We start from the raw sequence: 23,195 nt of genomic DNA, 5'->3' as shown, positions 1-23,195 counted from the left end.
AACAAATGAAATTCCACTTTTATATTTCTCTAAGTAAACTCTCTTACAGCTAACTAGTATATAGTACTAGTACAAACTTAACTGCAAACATATTGATACCGATATTTGTAGTGAACTCACAAACTATGAAATCATCGCGTACTCTAGAAGTTCTCTTTGTGGAAGTTGAAGCGCGTGGATGAATTTAAGCTAAATTCTTGACACAACCTTTTGAGTGGTTTGGTAAGTGTTGGACTTCCACAGTAGAAAACACCTGTGTAATATACCATAATGTTTCAAACATGTTTTTATAGACTGAACAATGAAGTAGTTGAGTGTCCATCAGTGAAATTAACCTTGAAGTAGTTCAAAATTAGAGGCTTACCAATGCGAGATGATGGATGTGTAGCTGCTAATTGAGCAAACACTCTTTTCCAATTTGGTCTAGAGAAATGTGTTCTTATCTGTCGGAGAATCAAGTGTTAAAACAGTTCTAATAAAAAAGTTGAAGCTAGTAGTGCAGTGATCATTAGATCTAAAGAAAATACCCGGCTTTCTGAGACAACATCAACTCCATTTTTAGCATGTTGCAGTGATTGGACCATTGTGATTAGTGCTGATCGAGCGTCCCCTTCTTCATAAACACTAGTCAAGTAGTTGTGCATTTCTATCACTTCCTGCAGGAGAATATCAAAGTTCCATGAACATGAAAAGTGTATTACTCCGAGTTTACGCTAATTGAGGAAACTACTTATTGAGAATCTCAGGGTTCAAAAACCAACATTTTCGTCGTGTTCAGCAATGTCATCCATTACACCCTTGAACCAGTCGAATGATCCTTGTTCTCGTGTCACCCAATAGAAATATGCTCTTTGAGGACCTTTCTTGCTGTCATCTTGCTGATTCTGCAGTTGTTGGATTATGTTATGTTTTCTTTTGTCTCTGTTGTTATTATTAACAAAATACTTCTATATGCATAAGCTCTTACATATCCCGATTTCTGGTTTAGTATGTCCTTTATAATGCTGATAAATGGTGTTGCTCCAATTCCTAAGCCAACTAGTAGAAGGATATCATACTTCTTGTAGTTCTGAGCTGGTGCACCATAAGGCCCTTTGATAATGATCATTGGATTTCTGATTCAAAATTTAAGATATAAGTTTCAAAGCAACATGAAGATGGATACTATTAGCAATAGAACATTGTAGCATACTCGGCTTGAGATTGTTCCGCATCCGTCTGGTTATACGCTTTAGTTTCCATTCTAACAAGATTTCTCGTCTTGGATGGTGTAGCTTGACATGCCTGTAAATGCGAGCTTTAGGATCCCAAGAGCAAAGAACAATAGGAATAAAAAACCTTAAAGTTCCTTATTCATTTCAGCGCATTATGTATCTTGATTTTACGAGTCATGCCTTAGTAAATTGTCTCCTACTATCCTACACAAAGACATTGCAAGAAGTACCTGACATAAAATACATATCTGCTTACTATGTGATAATTAAGTGTCAAACCGTCAACGATATGGCTGGATCTATGTGTTCCAAGTTTGTTTTGGTATTAGTTCATACCTTTCTTTACTCAGTCAAGTTTTGTACACCGCAGAAAATGAAGAGTAAAGTTGTTTTAAGAAATGAAATGTAGCATAGTATAATACCTTTTCAAATCTGGTTCTAAGCTCTGTAGTCCAGTCTCCTAATGTACGAATGTGGACACTTAGATAGTCGTCATCTGGTGCAGAAGTGATTGAGAATGGATGCCTGTAAGAGACAAATAGAAATTTCTTAGCACAAGGATATTGACAGTATTGAATACGTTTGATTAGAATTTGTGCTTTAGTTACCATTCAAAGTTCGATATATCTGGACATTTAACGAACAGGTACATTCCGCTCTTGTACTTGAATCCTGGAGGTTTAGTCATATATAGTGCTAGTACATTCCCTGTATATATAACAGCCTGCATTTTTTGTTTTACGACACAGAAATGAAGCTGAATTTAGAAATTTTGCAATTACCAAGAGTTTTTCATCAATTGATATAAGTTTCTTGGAACTAAAACCTTTCGGATGTTCACGTGGTAGCGGTTCTCATTGATGATAAGAACTCTTTCTGTAGAATATAGAACTACTGGGACTGCAAGATACATCCATGTCTGCATATTAAAGGTATTTTAGCTCATTCAATCATGACTTTTCGATAGAAAATTCTTTAACTAATTTGAAGAAACATTGAACTAGCTATCAAGAGTATAGAGCTTATATTCATGCTACATTTTCCTCAACATTTCGGACAACAATATGATTTATGTGCATAATTTTTGTAGTTTATCAAAGTAAACCTACAACTAGTACTTCTTTCAATACCAGGTTAACAAGTGTGATATGGTTATCAAAATGAAAGTGGGCATACCGTCTTTTTGTACCATTCTTTGGTAAGGAATAGGAAGTAGCCGTGGAGGATCAAGAGCACGTACACAAATATCAGCAGATGATGTGCGTACCAAAATGCATTAAATCCAGCCAAACGATGAAATGACCATGGCAATTTGATGATATTTCTTCGGAACGAATGTGTTGCCAGTGTGAAGGAGAAAAGCATGAAAAGGGTCATTAGTATCCCCGTTACGCCTGGAACAGATACTACCAGATCCATGTAAGTTGGTTGCTGGTAGCCAAAATTGCTTCCAAGAGCCGTCATAAATTTACTCTCTGGACAGGACGCTAACTTTACGAAGTTGCAACTTGTGTGAAACAATACATGAATAAAGGCCCCTACAGTAATTCCTACGGCAACCATTTTATGAAAATTGATGTTATCATCAAAAGGTATAATATAACCAAGGAAACTTTCTCTAATCTGAGTAAGAGTTCTTCGGCATACTGGAACGAGAATTAGAGCCATATTGAACTTGAGAGTTTCCCCTGCAGCTTTAGCTAAACAGACACAATATCCCATAATCTTGAAGGCTTCTCTCCTTTTAAATTGTTCAATCTTCCATATAAATAGTATGATATTAATGGACAACCACAACGTTACGACCCAAATTCTTTTCCAGTTATCGTATATCTTCTCTGAAGTTTTGCTAAAAAACTTGCTTACTGGAGTTCTATATTGTCTAGGGATCATGGTTTTTGCTAGTGTTTGTGATCTCTTCATGTTCTTTTGCCCATCTTCTGATCCAACCATTCCTCTTAGTAGAGATTCAAGTTGCCATATCTGTTTCAAAGTTGAAGATTTTAAAAACAAAAAGAAGACGACTTTGTATAGAAAGATGGCAACTTAGAGTAGAATTTTACCTCAATATATCCTAAATGGTCAGGATCAAACTCTTCCATGATTAAAGCTGCATATGTTGCTGCATGTTTCTTGAAATTTGTCAATTTGTTGGCTGCAGCACTAATCACTAGAACCTTTCACAAAAAAGTATTAAGTAGATTGACTCCCAAAATAAACAAAGAACATATTCACTTGTGAGTATGTTTTTCTCACCTCCTTGACCTCTTCTTCTGATAGTTTCCCATCACCATTCTTGTCACACCTGCAAAACAAAGAAGGATGGAGCTTTTAAACAACGAGTTCATCTGAACTCCGTATCTTCAAGCTAGACTTTTATACATGTAGTGGCTGTGCCAGAATTTTCACTGAAGGGTTCACAAAGAAGTTAAAGGGGGTTCAATAGTTACTATATAATGCGCATAAAAAATAATTTTAATCATATATAAACAATGTAAGTTTTTCATCGAAGGGGATTTGGATGAACCCCTTGGCCCTACGTGGCTCGGCCCCTCAATACATGCATGAAAAACCACTAAACTAAGAAAAAATATTGAATTTTGATCTCATAATTTCAAAAGTACAACATGTTCAATCTTAAGAACATTACACGTTGAATCCATCAAATTTAAATCATGAATTCATTTGTACTACAAGATTGACATGTTTAGTCCCTCCAGCATATGTTCTTAGTTTTTATTCCCTCCCAAACCCCCAGCCAGGGGTTTGGCTAAACGCCATAACTTTAGTTCAAACCATATATACATATTTAAAAATCCTATTGAATATGCACACAACTCCGTAACTTTAAAAGATTAGAATTCAGAACCCATAAGCTTCAAATCGCGAACAAAACAAAAAGAAAAAAAGAGAATTTCTTACATGTCAAAGAAAATATGAAGCCTTGTATCAGGACATTGAGTTGATATATCATCCCAAAATTCTCTAAGTTCCTCAATTGTTATCCCATTTTCTGCATTAATCTTTTTTCTCCTTGCCATTGTATCAAACAACTCCCCTGCAAATTCCTTGCTTTCCATTCCTTTCATTTCAAAACAAAAACAATATCACATTCTATCGAGAAATCTTAGTAGCTCAGTTGGTAAAAATCTTCTTTCCCTAGCCCCAATTTTAAAAAACTTTTCATACCTATAGAGGGTCCAAATTTGTCTTTAAAAAGAATGCCATTAACAGCATTTAGATGAAATCTTTTCTCAACATTTTTCCAAGCATCTGCTTCTTTTCCTGTAGTATTATCAAGAAAATGAAGGCTCTTGAACCCTCTTGCTGCCCCTGATTCTATTCTAACCATTTTTTTTCTTCCTCCTCCTCCATTTTCTAAAGGGGTTTCTCCCATTTTTACACAAATTTCTTCTTCAACTTTTGATGATTATTAAGGTTGATCTGCACATAATATGTTGCAGAGATAAATTAATAATGAGAGGTTTGGAAGAAGAAGACATGAATTTTATACATACAGGTGGCATAAAGGGTTAAAAAATGCAAAGTTGTTAAATTAGTATATATATCCTTCGTTCCGAATTAGTTGTCATGTTTAATTATTTTTTTAAGTTAAATAAATGAATTGTCTAAATTTACAACCATCACCACCACCAACACATCTCGAATAGTGATAGTTTTTGTTACTGATAAGTATATATATTGCTCGAATAGTGTTTTTTCTAATATATTTTAAAAAAAATTAAAGATAGATACTATGATTTTAGATAGAAAAGTATGGAAATCGTATATTAAAGTAATTGGATAGTAAGTAATTAAATGTTGATGTACTTTTTTATGTGGGAAAAACCGAGGCTAATCTCGTCTTCTCTGTAGTTGGTCTTTGCATGGTATTTTTTCTTCAATTTTACTTATCTTGTTATGTTGTTGTCATTTTGTTTCTTTCACCCTCTGCTTTGATTATACTTCTTTTGAGTTAAGGATTTGTTGAAAACGATTTTTAACTCAATTAAGAGAGAGAGATAAGGTTAGGTACATTTAACTTTCTTCAAATTTCACTTATAAAATTACCCAAATATGTTATTATTATTGTAACGTTTGTAAGTATTAGCACGATTAAGAGTTAGTACTTAGTAAATTTATTAAGAAAAATGCTTGCAACCAAAAGTTATGAAATTTATTTTCTCCCTTTTGGTGAAAAATGTGTTCCGGGAAAGTTAACTTATCTAATTTTCAATATTAATGTGTAGACATTGTTTCTTAAAGCAAATTTTACAAAATGAAAGACTAATGTACATAAAATATTGTGTTAGCACAATTCAGAAAAAGGTCGCATCCAAAAGAGAATAATGTATAGACAAACTATCTTAATATACGTATTAGTGGTTGTTTGTGCAATTTAAACTCGTGATCTGTATTTTATTTATTTATTTTGTGCTTTTTTTTTAATAAAAGTTTATTTCAATTCATTAGCTTAATCTTGGAGGATATTACAGCTAACTTATTCCCCCATGATGCAAATACAACTGTAGTACTAGCTTGATTTTTTGGGACATATTTATTTGAAAGATCATATGATAAGATTCGTTCATCTAAAGTTTGGTCTTTCCTTTTCTTTTTCTTTTTTTTTTTTTCAATCGCTACAAGGAAACTTGATTTTTGTGTAAATTTTATATTTGTTTTAAGAAATGATATAATACATAAACGTTTTCTTTGACTTGATCTCATCTTATATCTATATTCGACACCCTTTAATTTTGGATGTGCAAAAATACACACTTAAACTCGTATAAAATTGAACAAGTAAACACTCACATCCTACATTACATAATACAAATCAGTTCGAGTATATCTCATGCAATTTTTCATGACTTGTTCAATTTTGTACAAATTTTAATGTCTACTTATACATATTAAAAAATAAATTAAAGGACATAGACGTCAGCTAAAGTTAAGTTAAAAGACACATCTATGTATTATGCCATAACAAATCTATTAAATATATATATGTATAAATAAAGTTCAACAGATAATTACTACGTAATTCATATTTTTACTATTCTATAATTTAAATTTACACCAATCAAATCCTGACTCCGCCTCGATTGATCTATCCTATAAACAAAGAAGTAGGTGTTGAATGCATTATGGACAAACATTCTTGTAACCAAACAACTCAATTATTTTTAATGGTAGGTAGCAGACTAAAAAAATTTCTGCATAACGTGCATGTTTCTCAATTTTTTTTACTTAACAGATAGCTCTATAGTTGTGAGCACGTTATGCTCCACCTTTTTTTTTCTTTTGTTCTTTTTCTCTATTTTTTTTTTACGTGTAAATACTTTTATACTAGCGGTTAGAATATATTAGAATGTATAAATGTACTGTTCTTAAATTTAACCTCATTTCATATTTATGTCCTTTAATTTTTGGTGTATATATAAGTAGACACGTACACTTATATAAAATTAAACAAGTAGATACATGAGTTCTAGGTAGAATAATACATATAGGATGCTATATAGAAATAAAAATTTAAATGAAAACTAGAAAAACAAAAAAGACAAAAGACGGAATATATTTGGGCTTGGGAAGGTGAACGATATGGGACGGGTCAAATAAGCAAGAGGGCCCATTTTCTATAGCAGCCCATTTAAAATCCACTTCAGACTTGCGAGTTGAAGTTAAAAAATTTGGGCTTGAAGTTATAAACTTAGGATATATGATGGGCTGATACATTAATTTGATGCGCGAGATACATTAATCGTTAAGTAAGATACATTATATTTTATACATGATACACTAATATGATGCGCGAGATACAATAATATAAGCGTTGATACATTAATCTTATGCGCGAGATACACTAATCTGATGCGCGAAAATGAGGGATTTTGGAAATTGTAAAACTTATAGGGGATAATGGTAATAAATAATCTAAAATGTGGATTCGTGTAATTTTTCCTATAATGATTCAAAGTTGGGAAAATTACATATATAAACAAATATATACTAGTTAATTATCCATTTATACAATTCAAAATATTCAAACAACAAACTCATAACCTCTTAACCTCAATGACTAACTCCAACTCATTCTTATGCTCGTTCACTAATTTTGTTAGAGATATCTATTAACTTAAATGACATATCATAATTAAATACTTTTTTCAATTTAATCCTTTAAACATCATATTTAATTTAACTATTTGTTAACCATAGGTTTTTAGTAGCTATGTTGTATAATTGTTTTGGTTTTAGTTAAATTCTATTCTACTTAAAATTTTAAAAAATAAAGCATTAATGTAATATTTTTTTTCTTAATTGCATTGCTAACACACACATTGTGGGTGCCTCAGCATTAAAGTAACACTTGCAATAGCACAAAGATCCATCCTACCCTGATTATCATCTCTAAGGACATAGTATCATAAACTTGCTTATTATATATCTTTCAATTAATGTAAGTCTGTTCAATCATAGAATCATTTCTTTGTTTCTATAATTTTAAAAAATAAAATTAGATCAAACCTTATCAATTTGTAAAAAAAATTAGAATATATAAATTAATTAATATAATCAATTTGCTAATGACAATCAATACCAATTATCAAATTTAATTGTACCTTAAAATCCTCATATTTATATCTCATTTTTCAAATTATTTAGCATGTCTTTTCTTTAATTTGCCTTGAGAGAATCATAGAATTTCTCTTCTTGATCTGAAAGACTCGATTGTTCCTTTCTTGTCATATTGTATACACAACGAGCAAGAGTCTCAATCCAACACATTTTCTCTATTCATTTCATTACGTTTCTATTATGTTCATATCAGTACGAGAGTTTATTCCAAACAACGGTCGAAAAAAAGCATTTAAAGAACAAGTGATCCGTTGATTCCTCTTGTGTTTCATATATAAATTCGTGTATACTTTGTTCTTTCCAAATTTTCTCTTGTAAAATTATAAAATTATTTATTACACTTGATATATTATTATTGTTATTTAATCATTTGATTTGAGTTTTCTAACCCACACTATTTCCCCGAGTCATCCCTGTCCCTGACTCAACCCCTTCTTCCTCGACCCACACACACACACACTCTCTCTCTCTACACTCTACTACTATCTCCTTCAAGCTCTCTCCGATGCCCTTTTTCGTCTTTTCATCTCTCAATCCAACGGCGATGCCACCATCCACGTCCTCATCTTCTTCTTCTTCTTCTTCCCCTTTTCCCCCTTTTTTTTTTCTCGTATAGTATAATCCACTGTGCTCTTCCAAACACCCGCATAGCACAATATAACCGCCTCTTCTCTTAGGGTTTTCTTTCTATTTCCCTCACATTACCTTCAAGGAATTTTGGGTCGCCTTTCTGTTTCTTGCTTCTCTGTTCATCTGTTTCAAGGTAATTTCTTCTAATTCAATCTGTAATTTTTTTTGTTTACACCTATTACATCACATATGTATATGGGTGTGTTTATAGTTGTTTTGACGAGATGGGCTTTTAATATTTTGTGTTTTTTCATTATGGGTATGGAGAATTTCTGAATTTTGGCATGTTTGGTTGATTTTTTTTTCTAGGGTTTTGAATTTGGATTGGAAGGTTAGTGTGCTGGTGTGGTCTGTTTATTGTTTGGGTGTTGTTTATATGTTGAATGGTGATCGAAAAGGGAAGCTTTAAGGCATCGCGATTTGATTCTGAGTTTTCTCCTCGTAGTAGGGACAGTATGTCGAGTGAGGATGAGGAGTTTCAGAGACGAAACGTCGGAGGTGAGGTTGAATCTAATGGCGAGGATGATGATGATGATTTTGATGATTGTGATTCAGGGGCGGGATCGGACGACTTTGATTTGTTGGAATTAGGGGAATCTAAGGAGGAGTTTTGTCAAATTGGGGATCAAACATGTAGCATTCCGTTCGAATTGTATGATCTTTCGGGATTGGGGGATGTGTTGTCATTGGATGTTTGGAATGAGGTGTTGTCTGAGGAAGAAAGGTTTAATCTTGCTCAATACCTTCCTGACATGGACCAGGAAACGTTTATGCGAACATTGAAAGACCTCCTCACCGGTAATAATATGCATTTTGGAAGTCCCCTGGATAAGCTGTTTAACATGTTGAAGGGTGGGTTATGCGAGCCAAGAGTGGCACTTTACCGTCAAGGATTGATTTTCTTTCAGAAGCGGAAGCATTATCACCAACTCAGAAACCATCAGAATGCAATTGTCAGTAATCTTTGTCAGATAAGAGATGCTTGGCTCAGTTGCCCTGGGTATAGCATTGAGGAGAAGCTTCAAGTGCTGAACATTAAGAAGAATGAGAAGATTTTAATGTACGAGAAAATGGAAGAATTGGAAAGTGATGGATCTGAGAGAGAGGAGTTCAGTGATACTTTGTGGGGCAAAAGAACAAAAGATCGTAATCTTGGTCAGAATATGGGTTGTTATTCTGGATATGGAATAGGGTCAGCCTTGGATTCATCATCTAGACAAATGGCTTCGGAAGCTACCAGATACAAAAAGCAGAACCTAAAAGGGACTTTGAAGGTAGGTGGAACAAAGGGTTCTGCATTGCCTCCTTTTCGTCGTGGTAAAGGAATGGACTATGATTCTGGGATGGCTGTCCCAATGAGGGATATGTTGAATTGCAATTATGAGGAGGATGGGATGTATGAAGTGGATGTGCAGAGAGAGAGAAACTTTTCACGGGCAGGGGCTGTTGATAGAAGTGGGACTGTAAAATTGGGGAAAAAGCATGAAAGGTTGAGAGTGGAAGAATGCTCTGATGTTTTCATGGGTGTGCCTGTCCCGTTGAAGAATGATCTTTATGCCTATGGAAGAAACAATACTGTCAATCAGCTGTCAGATATTAAGGTCTTGACTGCAAAGCCAAGCAATGCCAGAGCTGCATATGAATTTGGGAAAAAAGACAGGTATGCTGATGGTCTCCCACAGTTTTTCTCTGAAGATCAGATGAATTATGGGAAAATCCGGATTCCTAAAATGTCGGTGAAGGGAATGGAACTAGCGAGCGGAAGTGAACCGTTTTGGCCAAGTAAAGCACAAGAGGATAATTATTTTACCAACCCATCACACAAGCTTGGTAACGTGAGCAAAAAGTGGAAGGTGGACCAAGAATATCCTGATCGCAAGTTAAATGATAAGTTGTTTCAGTCAAACTATAGGGCAAAAGCCTTTCCTGAGAAAGTCAAGGCGAAAATGCAGAATGGAGGACAAGATGGGTCAGGAACTAGAGGTAGAAGAGTATTTGCAAAGACTGAAGAAACTGAATCTGAATCATCAGAAAGAAGTGACGAGGGTAACAATCCATTGATGAGGAGCAAGTGGGCATATCCCAGTGGTTCCACGAACTTGACGTCTGCATTGGATACTAAAAGGGCTAAATTTGGTCAAAAGGATAAGTACAGTATACCGGTTCGTGATGGTTCATTACATTCTTCTAGGATGATGAGCGACTCCAGTGAACTTTTCCACCCAAAGAGAAGTGGAGGTCGTGGCTTGGGAGCAGAACCAATGGGTAAGATGCATGATCTTGGTCATCTGAGTAGTTTCTCCACTAGAAATCATTTCTCTGGCTTAAGTCAGTTCGACAATGACAATGATGATGAAGATGAGCAACCAATCTACAAGCTGGCCAAGAATGGTCCTTTGCAAGGGGACCATACTGAAAAGTACCACATGGCATCCACCAGAGAGAAGAAACAAAAAGGAAAAGTTAGCCGTGATATCCTGCCTGCAAATTATATACAAGATCACAAGTTTCAAGAGGATGACTCATTGCGGACACGGTTGCCGGCCAAAAGGAATGGAGTTTCTACCAAGTTTTCAAAGAAAGGTCAGATGCTTGACACAAGTGCTCTTGATCACCATGAAAAATCTGATATGCATTTAACAGGTTGCAACTCAGTCATGAAGAAGCGGAAAGTCAAAGTTGATGTCCCATACATGGATGAGCTAGATGATACTGACCCTCTCTATTCTGATACCCAGCAGCGACAAGATGACCTCTCAGTGAAGCGCGGTAAAAAGAAGCTGGAGGATGACTCATGGCCTCCTTTAGTGGGAGTTCCCAGATCCCCAACTTCAGAAATGATAGTAGAAGATGTAGATGTAGAAAGCCGACCTCAAAAAAAGCCATTCACTTTGATTACTCCTACAGTTCATACTGGCTTTTCATTCTCCATCATTCATCTTCTTTCAGCAGCTCGTATGGCAATGATTACTTTGCTTCCAGAAGAGGCTGTAGATACAATTGCTGGAAGACAGGAAGCTCTGGAGGAGCATGATGGAGTTGCACCACCCTCAGAGTTGGATGGTGATAATTCAATTCCTTCCACTCAAGCAAAGGTGCCCTCTCTGAGTGTTCAAGAAATTGTTAACCGTGTGAGATCAAACCCGGGAGATCCCTGTATTCTTGAGACTCAAGAACCTCTCCATGATTTGGTCAGAGGAGTGCTCAAAATATTTTCTTCCAAAACAGCACCGCTTGGTGCAAAAGGGTGGAAGTCTCTCGTGGTCTATGACAAACCCACCAAAAGTTGGTCATGGATTGGTCCAGTGAGCCCTGATTCATCTGATCATGAGCCTATAGAGGAAGTCACATCTCCAGAAGTGTGGGGTCTTCCTCACAAAATGCTTGTCAAGTTGGTTGATTCTTTTGCCAATTGGCTGAAAAATGGTCAGGAGACGCTACGGCAGATAGGAAGTCTCCCTGACCCTCCGTTGTCATTGATGCAATATAATCTAGATGAGAAGGAAAGGTTCAGAGATTTGCGAGCTCAGAAGAGTCTGAGTACCATTGGCCCAAGCTCCGAAGAAGTTAGAGAGTATTTCCGTAAAGAGGAATTCCTTAGGTATTCAATACCTGACAGGGCCTTCTCCTACACTGCTATTGATGGGAAAAAATCAATTGTTGCTCCTCTGAGAAGGTGCGGTGGCAAGCCAACGTCAAAAGCTCGTGATCACTTCATGCTTAAAAAGGATCGCCCTGCCCATGTAACGATTCTCTGTCTTGTGCGAGATGCAGCTGCTAGGTTGCCTGGCAGCACAGGGACTAGAGCAGATGTTTGTACTTTAATCAGAGACTCACAGTATATTGTGGAAGAGGTTTCTGATGCTCAAGTCAATCAAGTTGTTAGTGGTGCGTTGGATCGTTTGCATTATGAACGTGATCCTTGTGTACAGTTTGATAATGAGAAGAAGCTCTGGGTTTACTTGCACAGAGATAGAGAAGAAGAAGATTTTGAGGATGATGGTACTTCATCTACAAAGAAATGGAAGAGGCAAAAGAAAGAAGTTGCTGAACCATCTGATCAAGGAGCAGTAACCGTAGCTTATAATGGGACAGGGGAACAAAATGGTTTTGATTTGAGCTCAGATCCCAATGCTGAGCCCTCAAATGTGGATGAGGATCGAACAGACCTTACTTATGAGGATGGTAAGGATCATGTAGAGGGCAATATTAAGAGCAGCCATATGTCAGAACAAGGTGCTATGCATTGTGGTTCTTCTCTGATGGATTGGGATACTCTCTGCTCAACTCCTGGAGATGGAAATAAGTTGTTATGTCAGCAAAACTCTACTGATAATTTTGTTGATGAAACATGTGGTGGAGAACCACCAGCTTGATTGTGGAAAGAGCTCTGTCAGAAGCTTCCAGGTACTTTGATCCATTTCACATTTTGGAAGTTACCTGTTACCTTTTCCAATGCATTCATCTTCCTTTTCTTCCTGATACTCTCCCGAAGCTGTGAACTAGTATTTCTAGTTCATTATGCTATGCAAACTTATTTGAAATTTTAGTGTGGTTGATTGGTTTATTTGACTGTACATTGATTTGTAATTGTCTGATATGGAAGTCTCTGTCAGTTGACATTTTTTTATGTGGGAATTTTTTAGGTAAAATAGTGGCCATAAGAACTTTGATGGTAATTTCAGTTTACTCGTTTTCGTTGAAGCACAAGGTTTGCTGGTTTTCAGTGCAATATAAAAGGGCTCATTTTTTGGTACCTGAGGAGCTAGCTTATACGAGCAACTTGACCTGGTCTTTCGTCATGTTTTTAGTCTCTTTCTGTTTTTGTCGTGAGAAGTAGTAAACTGACAGGGCACTCTTTATTTATAGATGGTGATTTAGGCCAGGAAGTTATAAATTTGGATTTCATTTTATGAGGGTGTTTGAGGATTCGATTCATTGTTTTGGTTGATTCCACCGCCTGGGGGAAGGGGGAGAGTGTTGGAATTATACTGTTTTATTTTTCCTCCTTAACATACTGTTCATTTGGTCTTTCCTGCAGAAAAGCCTTATATATTACCTACCTGAAGAGACAGGAACTTTCGGCCGTCAGATGGCTCTAACAAAAAATACTGTCCAATTGTACTCAGTGAAATTCATCATCCACTTCAACGGTTCAGTTTTTTTTTTGGCCATGCTGGTCCGCTAAGATGGTATATTTTGGCCATGACAGTTCAAATGTAGATTCGTTCTTAGTTAAAACAAGGAAAAAAGGGGAGCCTCAATATGTAGACGGCAGGCTTGCAGCTGCACAACTTTTTTTTTTAAGTCTCATTTAGCCTTGTCTTCTTATCTATCCCTTTTTCATTCGTTCCATTTTTTTCAGTGTATACAGTATATTTACGTGGCATATTCATACAATACGAGAATGCTGAAGCCTAATCACTGTTCTGCATTGAGAAGCAGCAGAGTCCATATGTTATGATACCCTCTCGTATGTAACATTAATCTAGTTATTATTAGATGAGATAAATGAAAATAAGTTGGTCTTGTGATCAAGCCTCCCCATGTTCCTTTAACTGCATTCATACTTCAAAATCGAGGCCTGAAATGATCAAACGTTGGATTTTTTTATTTTTTTTTCTTTTTCGGGTTTTCGCCCTGAGGTTAGCTTCTGTACTATCAGCAATATTGAGTCTCTTTGATTAGAGATGCAAGCAACAATGTTAAATACTACTCCCACAGTACATGATCTGATGATTTGCATTGCAATTATAAGACAGGTTAAGAGTTGAAATCTCAGTATACAATGTATTGTTTGCTAAAAGTTGCAAACGAAATTTACAAACTCTATCAATATTGCATCCACGGACACACTTCAAACTAACATGTTCAGCACAAACATTACATATTTCGATCACTCAAATTAAATAAAAAGAATAGGGATAAATTATCTGCTACGTGTATAGATGAGAAGATGGAGATTCAAGACACATATTATGTACAACTCTCCAGTCTCCTCCTTAATTGCCCATATATTATGATGTATGTAATTGTAGTCTGGAGTGGACTCTTCTAATTTACAGCAGTAAGGGGAACTCTTGAATCTCGTAAAGAAGGATCTACTACCTCTATCTCTATACTATGCTTTACATCTCCATTTGATAGCTTTGAGGATTTTTCATCCCAAAATGAATTCAACAACTCTTCGAAAGCGGGAGTTTTTAGTTCTTCAATAGACTCAACGCTTGGAAGATTAAATGGTCTCTTTGTAGGAGTCGAGCACGACGGTTCATCAACCTATTATAAATAAATAATAGGAATTTGAAATATAGACTTAGAACATAGTCCTTATAAACAAACTAAATGTAAAATTTGAGGTAACGCCCTTACCATGTATTCTTGTGAAAGACTTTTTCCAGTGTACTCTGTAATTTCAACAACCTTGTGGTAGTGTCCGCTGTTTAGTTCTCGCAGCTCTCCACAACAAGGAACAATCGTAGAATCAAGGTTTGCACAAGCATCACGGTCGAGTTGTAAAGAATCTGCATGTGTTGATCAAATTAATTGAAAGACAAAAAAGCTAAAACTATTAACGTGTAACTCTAGATAGCTTACGGTCAATAGATGACAGTAGGTGTTTGCTAGCAGCATCAGTGTCTTCAAGAGTGGATGACACTCCAGATGAAAATCTTACACGTAATGCTTGATTTGCATCCATTCCTCCCCTGCAGAAAACGTCGGGAGTAACAGTCTAAGTAAAATATCACCACTATGAAACTGAAGTAGTGAACAGTCACTGAACCAACTGACCTAACAATTTCATCGACAAACGCAACATTTCTCTCCTCTAGGTCTAATAAAGACTCTTGAGCATTTGTCCATTGCGTAGCTCCCAATTTAGCCTTTTGCACACTGCACATTGCATATTTCCATGTTAGCACAGAAAGGATGATACACTTACAAACACCAAAGAACAAAGTTTTTCCTAAGATATCTGTGTGGAATATATCAGCTGAGTTTACATACCAATTCTGTAGCACCTCTTCCATCTCTTTCTTCCCATTTTCCACAGCAGCAGTATCTTCAAGATAGTGTGATTCAGCCTTGTCCATGTAAGCAGTCCATTTGACTTTAACTGAAGAAGTTGAATCTTGCATGGTTGACATCTCTTGTTTCAGTCTGTTAGTTCTGTTGGAGGCACTTTCTCTAAGGTCATCGATAGCAGTTTGAACCTACAGAAGGAAGCCATACAAAAGTCAATTAGTTTTTTGCAACCAAAAGTAGATTATAGCCAATCAATGACTGTGATTCAGGATACAGGATTTTCTGCTTGATCATAATAAGCCAATTATTACTAATGATCATTGACTACAAGCAATCAACCAAACATTTCAAATATAAAACTACACAAGAAAAAGGAAGTCCCAATCTGTCTACATTCTACAACACCTATAAACTTTCTCATGTTGATACTCTTATCATCATCTTTCTAAGGTTTAGAATTGTGCAATCTTAGCCACATCGAGAACTGTGATGCACATCTTTATCATTATTAGATGACCTACCAATTTTTTCTTCCTAGCATTTGATCCAGCGAGCAACTCTGCCACTTTCTCCAAGATTTGTCTTTCCTCATTGGCAGCACATTCCTAATATTGAGAAAACCAAATAAAATGAGGTAACAAATGCATATCAACATTGTCTAATAAAAAGTCATATTCTAGTGATGAAGTCACTGACCTCAAACTTCTTTTCTAGTTCAGAGAATTTCTGGTCACTGACCGTCTGTGCTTCTTCCACTATTTCACCTAACTGGGACACATGCATATCTAGAGTCTTAAAGAAGTTCCCAGTAATCTGAGAAATGGACCTTGACATTGTGATACTCCCGCAATGTGCCTATATAGAGGCATCCAAAGTTTATAAGCTATACTCGTGCAGGAAAAAGAAAGATCCAGATAAGGAGCATTGAAAGAATATATGTGCTTCACAAATAGTTAACTATTGATACCTCACGTTGCTGTAGTGCAAATGTGATTAGTTTCTCCTTCTGATCATGTAAACTTTTTTGAAGATCATTAACCAAGGTATCAGCCTCAGAAGCAATCTCCTTAAAAAGCTACATCAGGAAAAAGGAGATAAGAAACAAATTCCTCAGAATGTCTTAAAAACAGCAGAAAAGATACACACCTCTCCTAAAGCAGAAGAATGTTTAGAAACTTCACAATTTAAACGGTCAAAGGTTGACTGAGCATTGCCGTCAAGTTCCCCAGTCAAACCATCTAAAGCTTTGATACCAGAACCAAACATGGTTTTTAAGTTCTCCAGACGGCCTCGAAGCTCTTCCACTGCCTGAAAATCAGACAAGAAAGTGATATTGGTTAATAGGAATACAATTTTCACCAGAAATATGTAAACCTATTAGACAATTGAAGCACTACACTTATGAAGCATGTAGTTTTTTTCTGTCAAAAGAGCAGGTTCAAATAATTATATATGCTCCCTAATTAAATAAATTTGGTAAATACTGCAACAAATAATATCTGAAAACTATGCTTTATCAAAAAAAAAAAATAATATCTGAAAACTACATATTGCCATCTCCTTTTGGCTTTGGAATCAGGTCATGCAATTTTTCTAGAAACATGGCTAATAACTAAATTTGTGTCCAGAATACCTCAGTCTTTGTAGAAACAAAGGACTGCATGTCTTCCTCCATGCCTTTGAGTTGTTGCTCTTGTTGTGTGGTTGAAGAAGCAACAGTCTTATGCAGGACTTCAAGCTGTTGAGTCAGCTGGGATTGGAAATTTTGGATGAGAACTCTGTTTCCATCTTCTATTTTGTCTTTGCGCTCTGAAATCACCCACTATCAGTATGCAGGAGCTTGATGCAACATTGTTTTCTTAGCAAGAAAATTAATCATGTATTTGAGTTTTAGAACTGTATAGTGTATACACACCAATCTTGGCAAACAAGTTCGACACGTCTGATGCAGCATTTTCCAGTTCAGCTCGAAGTTCAAATGCTTGCTCAACCAGTGCTTTTTCTGGTAGAAGACATACAATTCCAGATATCATGCACTACTCTAATTGTGAAATTATTTTACATAAATCCCCACATTCACTGCCAAATCATTATGGCTACATCCAAATTTGCTAATGTTAATGAAAAATGTAATATACCCATATCCCAAATTTACTTTTATGAAAATGTTAATGAAAAATGTAATACACCCATATCCCAACTTCACTTTTATGAATATGTTAAAATAATAGACTTGGCATAAATACGTTGCTTCCCCAAGCCAAATGACAAGCCAAAAAAGTTCTCCTTTCCCCAGGCATAGAGGATGAAGCTTACCAGATTTTAGAAGGTTAGATATCAGAAATTCCTTTTCTTTTATAGTGGTAATTGCCTGCCTGTGTTTCTCTTCGAGATCAGCCAATGTATGCTGAGTTTCCTGAAGCTTTTTCTGAAAAGACACAAAAAGTGTAGCAAATTTCATGAGAAAGAGTCAGACAACAAAGATCTCGAATATGATGAGTTAAGAATTCCACTAACCTCTGTCTTCTCAAGTTTGTCACCCAACTCTGCTGTCAACAATTGCTGAGAATTGTATAGTTCCTTAAGTTCCATAAATTGCTGTTTGCAGAAAGCAACAGGATAATGAGTTCAGATTAATCAGTTTTTACAAGAAAATTAAGATGCTCCAGATTTTTTCATCTCTTGTGCACCTTGTCCCTGGATTCGAAATCAAGTTCCATCCGTTCTATCTTTTCAGACATTGCCTGAGAGAGGAGAAAAACAAGTTACCATAGAGTATTAAAACACATGTCAAGTGACTGCAACCAATCTTAAGATCCTGAAAACAGTACTGAACCTTCTTCTCTGCTTCGTCTTGAAGATATCGGTCTCTTGGTATATAAATGCCATTCTTCTCTCTTGCAGCATACACCTCTGTTGGCGATAAAATAGAAAAAAAAATGTTGTTAGATAATTTGTTGCTGTAAAATATAGATTTATATATAGAAAAAAAGAGGAAGAGAGCAATATAGACCTTGCTTCAGTCTGTCAATCTCGGAGTACAAATCTTTGATTAATGCAGATTTCATCATCTTCTGGTTAATCTGAAATAACAACAGAAAAAAAGCTGAAGGATAGATAAAGATACATTCTTTAGGTAATAAAAATCCTGAAAACTAACCTCTGGTTTGTTCTTTATATTTTTGGCACGATGAGCGTAATCTAAAGTGCTCAGTGTCTCTTCCAGACAGTGAACTGATGGTGATATTGTTGCAATAATGCATGTCTTTGTTTTCCCTCCAAGAGAATCCCTCAACAACCGTGTCAATTTGCTATCCCTGACATATACAAAGCAATACTTACTCAGGATATGTAAGAACTAAAAGCACTCTAGAATAACATAGGACTGGATTGAAGAAGACCTGTATGGGATATGACCAGAGTGTTCAACTAAAGCATTTATAACACGACCAAGTGTAAGCAAACTCTTGTTGATTTCTCCAGCTTCCCTCGCTCTGCCCTGCAGCAAAAAAAATAATTAGTTTATTATACTGTAATTGAGAAGAAAGCAACTGAACGAGGAAAAAGGATGGAAAATACAAAGATCTTAAAAAGCAGAATATCTAGAGACTAGCTATCATGAACAAAAGATAAATTTGTGACATTGCTAAAACAGCATCTCAGCATTACATTGTTTCTTTAAACTACTTTTACGTGCATTAAGTATACTGCCAAACGCATTGGCCTGGCAGACGGATATTTTTACATCTTACCTCCCTTGCACCAGAACGTGATATGTTCTCAGAACCAGCAAGGTCTACAAGGTTCAATTTGCCACATTTGATCATCTCTTCCCCTTCTGGAGTGCATTCCTTGATATGAATTGTGATAGAGAAAATAGAGTGAGAACGACTACTCTGTTTGTTAAGAAGAGTCTCTGCTGTACGCCTCTTAGCTGAACCTTTCTCCAAGATCTTATAGATTTCATTTGCAGTGGAAACAATCTCCTCTTCTAAACCTCTAACTAAAACTCCACCCTTACCATCTTCCATTAGCGCTATTGGTTTTTTGGATTTATCATCTACATACTTTGTGCATTCCTCAGGAGCTAAAAGATCTGTGATCTCCTCATTATAAAGCTCCAAATGTGTTACTTTCATGCTATATTCAGCATTTTGAGCTTCCAATATCTCAAAAATTTGTTTAACAGCTCGGGGGATAACACCTGCATCACTTGGAAATTCCCCATTCTTAAATGGGGCAAATTTAACAATTAGTATGAAGAAGTAGCTAGTAGAAACAAACACATTTCTATCAACCACCAACCTTCTTTCTTGCCCCTCCCTCCATTGTATAAGTTTTTCCTGTTCCTGTCTGCCCATAAGCAAAAATGGTGCAGTTATATCCCTCTAGAACTTCAAAAACAATAGGCCATATTGCAGAATCATACAGGTCCTTCTGTTGGGATGTTGGACCAAACACCTGAGACAGAAGAATTATCCAACATAAAGTTAGGGTCTTGAACACAAATAACCGGTTTTAACTCATTGTGAACTGTAATGGACAAATTCATTTAGAGTGTATACTACAGGTCTAGTGAGAATCATGAAAATGCTTTATTTTATGGAAAAATCTAAGGAAAGCTATAGGAAATTAGGAATAAGTCCAAATTTTATGCAGAACCACTTCATTTCTTCAATTCCATTCCGTATATCTGTTCCAAAAATCGAACAGATGAATGATAAATTAGCTGGAAATTATCAAACCTTATCAAAGGCAAATGTTCTGTCAATCTGCTTATTAGCTATGTTCTGAATAGCAGAAACTTCTCTTCTACCCTCATTACAGGAAATCACAACTGGTGTATGCAATCTTATCTCATCCTCACTCAACGGCCTGCATATTTTCACCATACCATTTCCATCAACTACACTCAATTAAAATCAGTAAATATAACAGACTCTAAAGTACATTCATTTTACTCACCTGCAACGCAAAATAACTTGCACATTTACACCTTTTTCTTTATCATGCCTTCCATTCACATTCCCTTCCCCCGATCGCAGATCTCTCACCACTTTATCACTCGACCGCGGCGTATGCGACGGTGACATCGAAGCTAAACCTCCTCCTCTTCTCTGTAGCTGCGATTGCGATGACTCCATTCCTTCTCAAATCTCACAACCTTATTCTCTTAGTCAACTCAGTTCAAATTCAAATCTGAGCAGCAAAATTACATAACACAAGCAAATAAACAAATATATCTGTAAGCCAGTGGAAATCGCTGAAAAATGATGAAGGAGAAGTAAAATGTGGATTTTCTCGAGTTTAAATCGCAAAAACGATTCAATGTTTACTCGAAAACGGCTTACAGATGCGAAAAATTCAAGCAAAAATATCTTAATATACGAAGAGAAAAAAAGGATGAGTAGAATCTAGGCATTCACAGATACGTACAAAAGCATAATGCAGGAAGTGTGTGTATATATTTATATACTTACAGAAAGTGAAGTACTTCGCCGGCCGTTGAGAGCTTTAACAATTTCAGCAATGGCGAATGTTCTAGAGAGAGAAAAATGAGTAAGAAATGTACAGTGAAAGTGTGAATGTAGTGAACGGAGAAGATGGAAGACTGGGAATTTAATTAATTGGTGAATTTTTAGGTTAAAGTTTTTTTTTAAAAAAATATTGAGAGATTCTTTTTGGAATCCATTTTTTATACCCTTATAAATTTATGTGAAAAATAATTAGATATAGAGACCGTTTGGATTAGCTGATTAAAAATGTGGGCGATAAATATATATCAAGTATAGAAAAGTATTTTTAAGTGTTGAACTTAAATTAATAAATAAATAATTAATATTTGAATAGAAATATTGAATTTAATTATAAATATTTGATGTGTTTGATGAAAGATGTTGATAAGAACTTTTTGTGTTAATTGAAATGTCTTTTTAAGTTATTTATGTAAAAAAATATAAAGTGATTTACATAGAGATAAAGAATAATGAAAATAGAACAGAGAAATAATAAAATATGCTCTAGAAAGAGTATTTCAAAGATTATGAAGGATATTAGTGATAGAATTGTAAAAGGTTTCGTTTAATAAAATAGTTTAAAAGTTATAAAATCATAAGTTGGAGATGATAATATTTTAATTGATTTTAATTTATAAACACAGGTTGTATTTATCAATTGTTTGTATAGATAAAGCTAAAGAATACGTATAAGCATTTTGACTTATAAGGATTTTTATATTAAGCAGGCTAAAACAAAGTGTTCGAGTGTCTGGAGTGTAAGTCCAGTGACGTAACACATGAGGTGACAAACCTTAGAAAGAAAGCTTCAAACATCTTGGATTCATAATCTAGGAAAAATCAATGAGATCGATGATAATATCGCAGATCGTATTAGAGTTAGGTGGTGAAATAAAATGCTCGCATTCGGAACACTATGAGAGAGGCCTCCGTGAAGGACAAAATAAGGGAAGCGAGAGAATGAAATAGTCTGGACATGTGAAGAGAAGGTGAACTAGTTACAAAGGGTGAGAAGTTGACGTAGCAGGAGTTAGGAGAGGTAAATATAGGTCAAAAAAGAACCGAGGGGGAGGGGGAGGCGATTAGACAAAAAGGACACAACTTCAACTTATTGAGGATATTATCATGAAAACAAAGGTATATATATATATATATAGTTTAAAGATTAGGATAAAAGTTTAATATATAATTGAATGTCGTCCCTTGTTAAGTAGGGGAGGAAATAACCTCTTTAATCCATAAAAACTGAAATAAATTTTATGTACATCTTATCTAATTCAAATTCTATTTATAAAATTAGATTGCATATGTCGTGTAGTTTAACTACTACTTTAGAGAATGCCAAATTTGCACCATTTTCTGGAAAATAAAGTTTTCTCTACTGACTATATAAATTAGTTTTAAAATAATGATCTCAGGTTACTAATTATAGAGTTTTCTATATTTAAAGGGAGTCAGGGTGGAGCCATGATAAGGAGCAATGGGGTCCAAAGCATGCCAATTGTCTTACTAATAGATTTCATGATTATTTTAATTAAGAAGGATTATTGGATTAGCAATATTAATTAGTATTTGAGTTGATTTTGAATTCAAGAAATTGTTTACTATGTCTTCAAGTTTTGTTTTATTATTTGAAAAATGATTAGCATTTTAAGTTTAAAGTGATGGGGACAACTAGGTAGATTTGATCCCTAGTCATTCAAGTTTACTAATCATTGTATTGGTAAATTTATGTTGAAGTTAATTTATTTAATTTTAACCCTTCTTTTATTTAATTATATAAGTAAGTTAGCATACTTCTATTTTATTTTCTCATGTTCTTATAATCATTTTAACTTTATTAAAGACATCCCTATTGCTTTGATGTCACATAATATGTTATGTTTGGTTTGGTTTAAAATTAGAATATTTTAAGACTATAATTTTAATTTTTTTTCTTTGGTAACAAGAGAATCTGTTGTTAATATCAAACGAACACTTTGAGTAGTAAAATTCTACGAATCACAATGATATATAAATCTTATTAGACAAATTTTATGTAATGAGCTCGATAAAAAGAAATGCATGTCAAATCGAAGATCTGTCATTCGAGATATCCCTTACGCAATCAATTTTTTATTTGTGTGATAATTTATTTATTTTTTAAAAAAGAAAAAGATGATTAGGT

At 35.2% G+C, this 23,195-nt stretch overlaps 3 protein-coding genes across 4 annotated transcripts; 1 reads left to right on the top strand and 2 right to left on the bottom strand.

The window, feature by feature from the left end:
* Nucleotides 1–4,621, bottom strand: LOC125846136 (putative respiratory burst oxidase homolog protein H). Its single transcript, XM_049525585.1, has 14 exons — nucleotides 4,404–4,621; nucleotides 4,137–4,296; nucleotides 3,471–3,519; nucleotides 3,278–3,391; nucleotides 2,391–3,197; nucleotides 2,041–2,133; nucleotides 1,823–1,938; nucleotides 1,637–1,739; nucleotides 1,193–1,284; nucleotides 968–1,115; nucleotides 762–884; nucleotides 528–656; nucleotides 365–443; nucleotides 1–253 (listed from the first exon to the last, which is right to left on the bottom strand). The coding sequence occupies exons 1-14, from the start codon at nucleotides 4,609–4,611 to the stop codon at nucleotides 144–146; spliced, it is 2,331 nt and encodes a 776-aa protein (XP_049381542.1). The 5' UTR covers nucleotides 4,612–4,621; the 3' UTR covers nucleotides 1–143.
* A 3,727-nt stretch (nucleotides 4,622–8,348) lies between these two features.
* On the top strand, nucleotides 8,349–14,020 carry LOC125846135 (uncharacterized). Its single transcript, XM_049525584.1, has 3 exons — nucleotides 8,349–8,619; nucleotides 8,796–12,893; nucleotides 13,528–14,020. Exon 2 carries the CDS (start codon nucleotides 8,870–8,872, stop codon nucleotides 12,860–12,862), a length of 3,993 nt encoding a protein of 1,330 aa, XP_049381541.1. The 5' UTR covers nucleotides 8,349–8,619; nucleotides 8,796–8,869; the 3' UTR covers nucleotides 12,863–12,893; nucleotides 13,528–14,020.
* Nucleotides 14,021–14,214: 194 nt separating this feature from the next.
* LOC125843731 (kinesin-like protein KIN-5D) lies at nucleotides 14,215–21,143 on the bottom strand. Of its 2 annotated transcripts, none has more exons than XM_049522917.1 (23): nucleotides 20,993–21,143; nucleotides 20,478–20,711; nucleotides 20,258–20,387; nucleotides 19,818–19,973; nucleotides 19,265–19,741; nucleotides 18,914–19,011; nucleotides 18,673–18,829; nucleotides 18,526–18,595; nucleotides 18,349–18,425; nucleotides 18,203–18,256; nucleotides 18,030–18,110; nucleotides 17,829–17,940; nucleotides 17,428–17,514; nucleotides 17,146–17,321; nucleotides 16,659–16,820; nucleotides 16,480–16,587; nucleotides 16,209–16,367; nucleotides 16,034–16,117; nucleotides 15,495–15,700; nucleotides 15,279–15,380; nucleotides 15,084–15,193; nucleotides 14,859–15,010; nucleotides 14,215–14,765 (listed from the first exon to the last, which is right to left on the bottom strand). In XM_049522917.1, the coding sequence occupies exons 2-23, from the start codon at nucleotides 20,654–20,656 to the stop codon at nucleotides 14,541–14,543; spliced, it is 3,162 nt and encodes a 1,053-aa protein (XP_049378874.1). In that variant the 5' UTR covers nucleotides 20,657–20,711; nucleotides 20,993–21,143; the 3' UTR covers nucleotides 14,215–14,540. The 2 variants fall into 2 exon arrangements, with proteins under 2 accessions (XP_049378874.1, XP_049378875.1); XM_049522918.1 differs by having other exon boundaries at nucleotides 20,478–20,676; nucleotides 20,993–21,110.
* Nucleotides 21,144–23,195: the final 2,052 nt, after the last annotated feature.

The sequence above is a fragment of the Solanum stenotomum genome, chromosome 11 (assembly GCF_019186545.1).
Source record: "Solanum stenotomum isolate F172 chromosome 11, ASM1918654v1, whole genome shotgun sequence".
NCBI classification, from domain to species: Eukaryota; Viridiplantae; Streptophyta; class Magnoliopsida; order Solanales; family Solanaceae; genus Solanum; species Solanum stenotomum.
Note: the sequence above shows the minus strand (reverse complement) of the source record. Positions and strands in the feature narration are given on the sequence as shown.

What these genes read in the sequence shown, in the direction of transcription:
- LOC125846136 (XM_049525585.1), bottom strand. Translation starts at nt 4,611, where the DNA reads ATGGGAGAAACCCCTTTAGAAAATGGAGGAGGAGGAAGAAAAAAAATG. An exon ending in CAAATTTGGACCCTCTATAG is followed by an intron (nt 4,297 to 4,403) that starts GTATGAAAAGTT and finishes TTGAAATGAAAG; the next exon opens with GAATGGAAAGCAAGGAATTT. An exon ending in ACCATTTAGGATATATTGAG is followed by an intron (nt 3,198 to 3,277) that starts GTAAAATTCTAC and finishes ACTTTGAAACAG; the next exon opens with ATATGGCAACTTGAATCTCT.
- LOC125846135 (XM_049525584.1), top strand. Translation starts at nt 8,870, where the DNA reads ATGGTGATCGAAAAGGGAAGCTTTAAGGCATCGCGATTTGATTCTGAG.
- LOC125843731 (XM_049522917.1), bottom strand. Translation starts at nt 20,656, where the DNA reads ATGGAGTCATCGCAATCGCAGCTACAGAGAAGAGGAGGAGGTTTAGCT. An exon ending in ATGCTAGGAAGAAAAAATTG is followed by an intron (nt 15,701 to 16,033) that starts GTAGGTCATCTA and finishes TTCCTTCTGTAG; the next exon opens with GTTCAAACTGCTATCGATGA. An exon ending in TTTGTCGATGAAATTGTTAG is followed by an intron (nt 15,194 to 15,278) that starts GTCAGTTGGTTC and finishes CGTTTTCTGCAG; the next exon opens with GGGAGGAATGGATGCAAATC.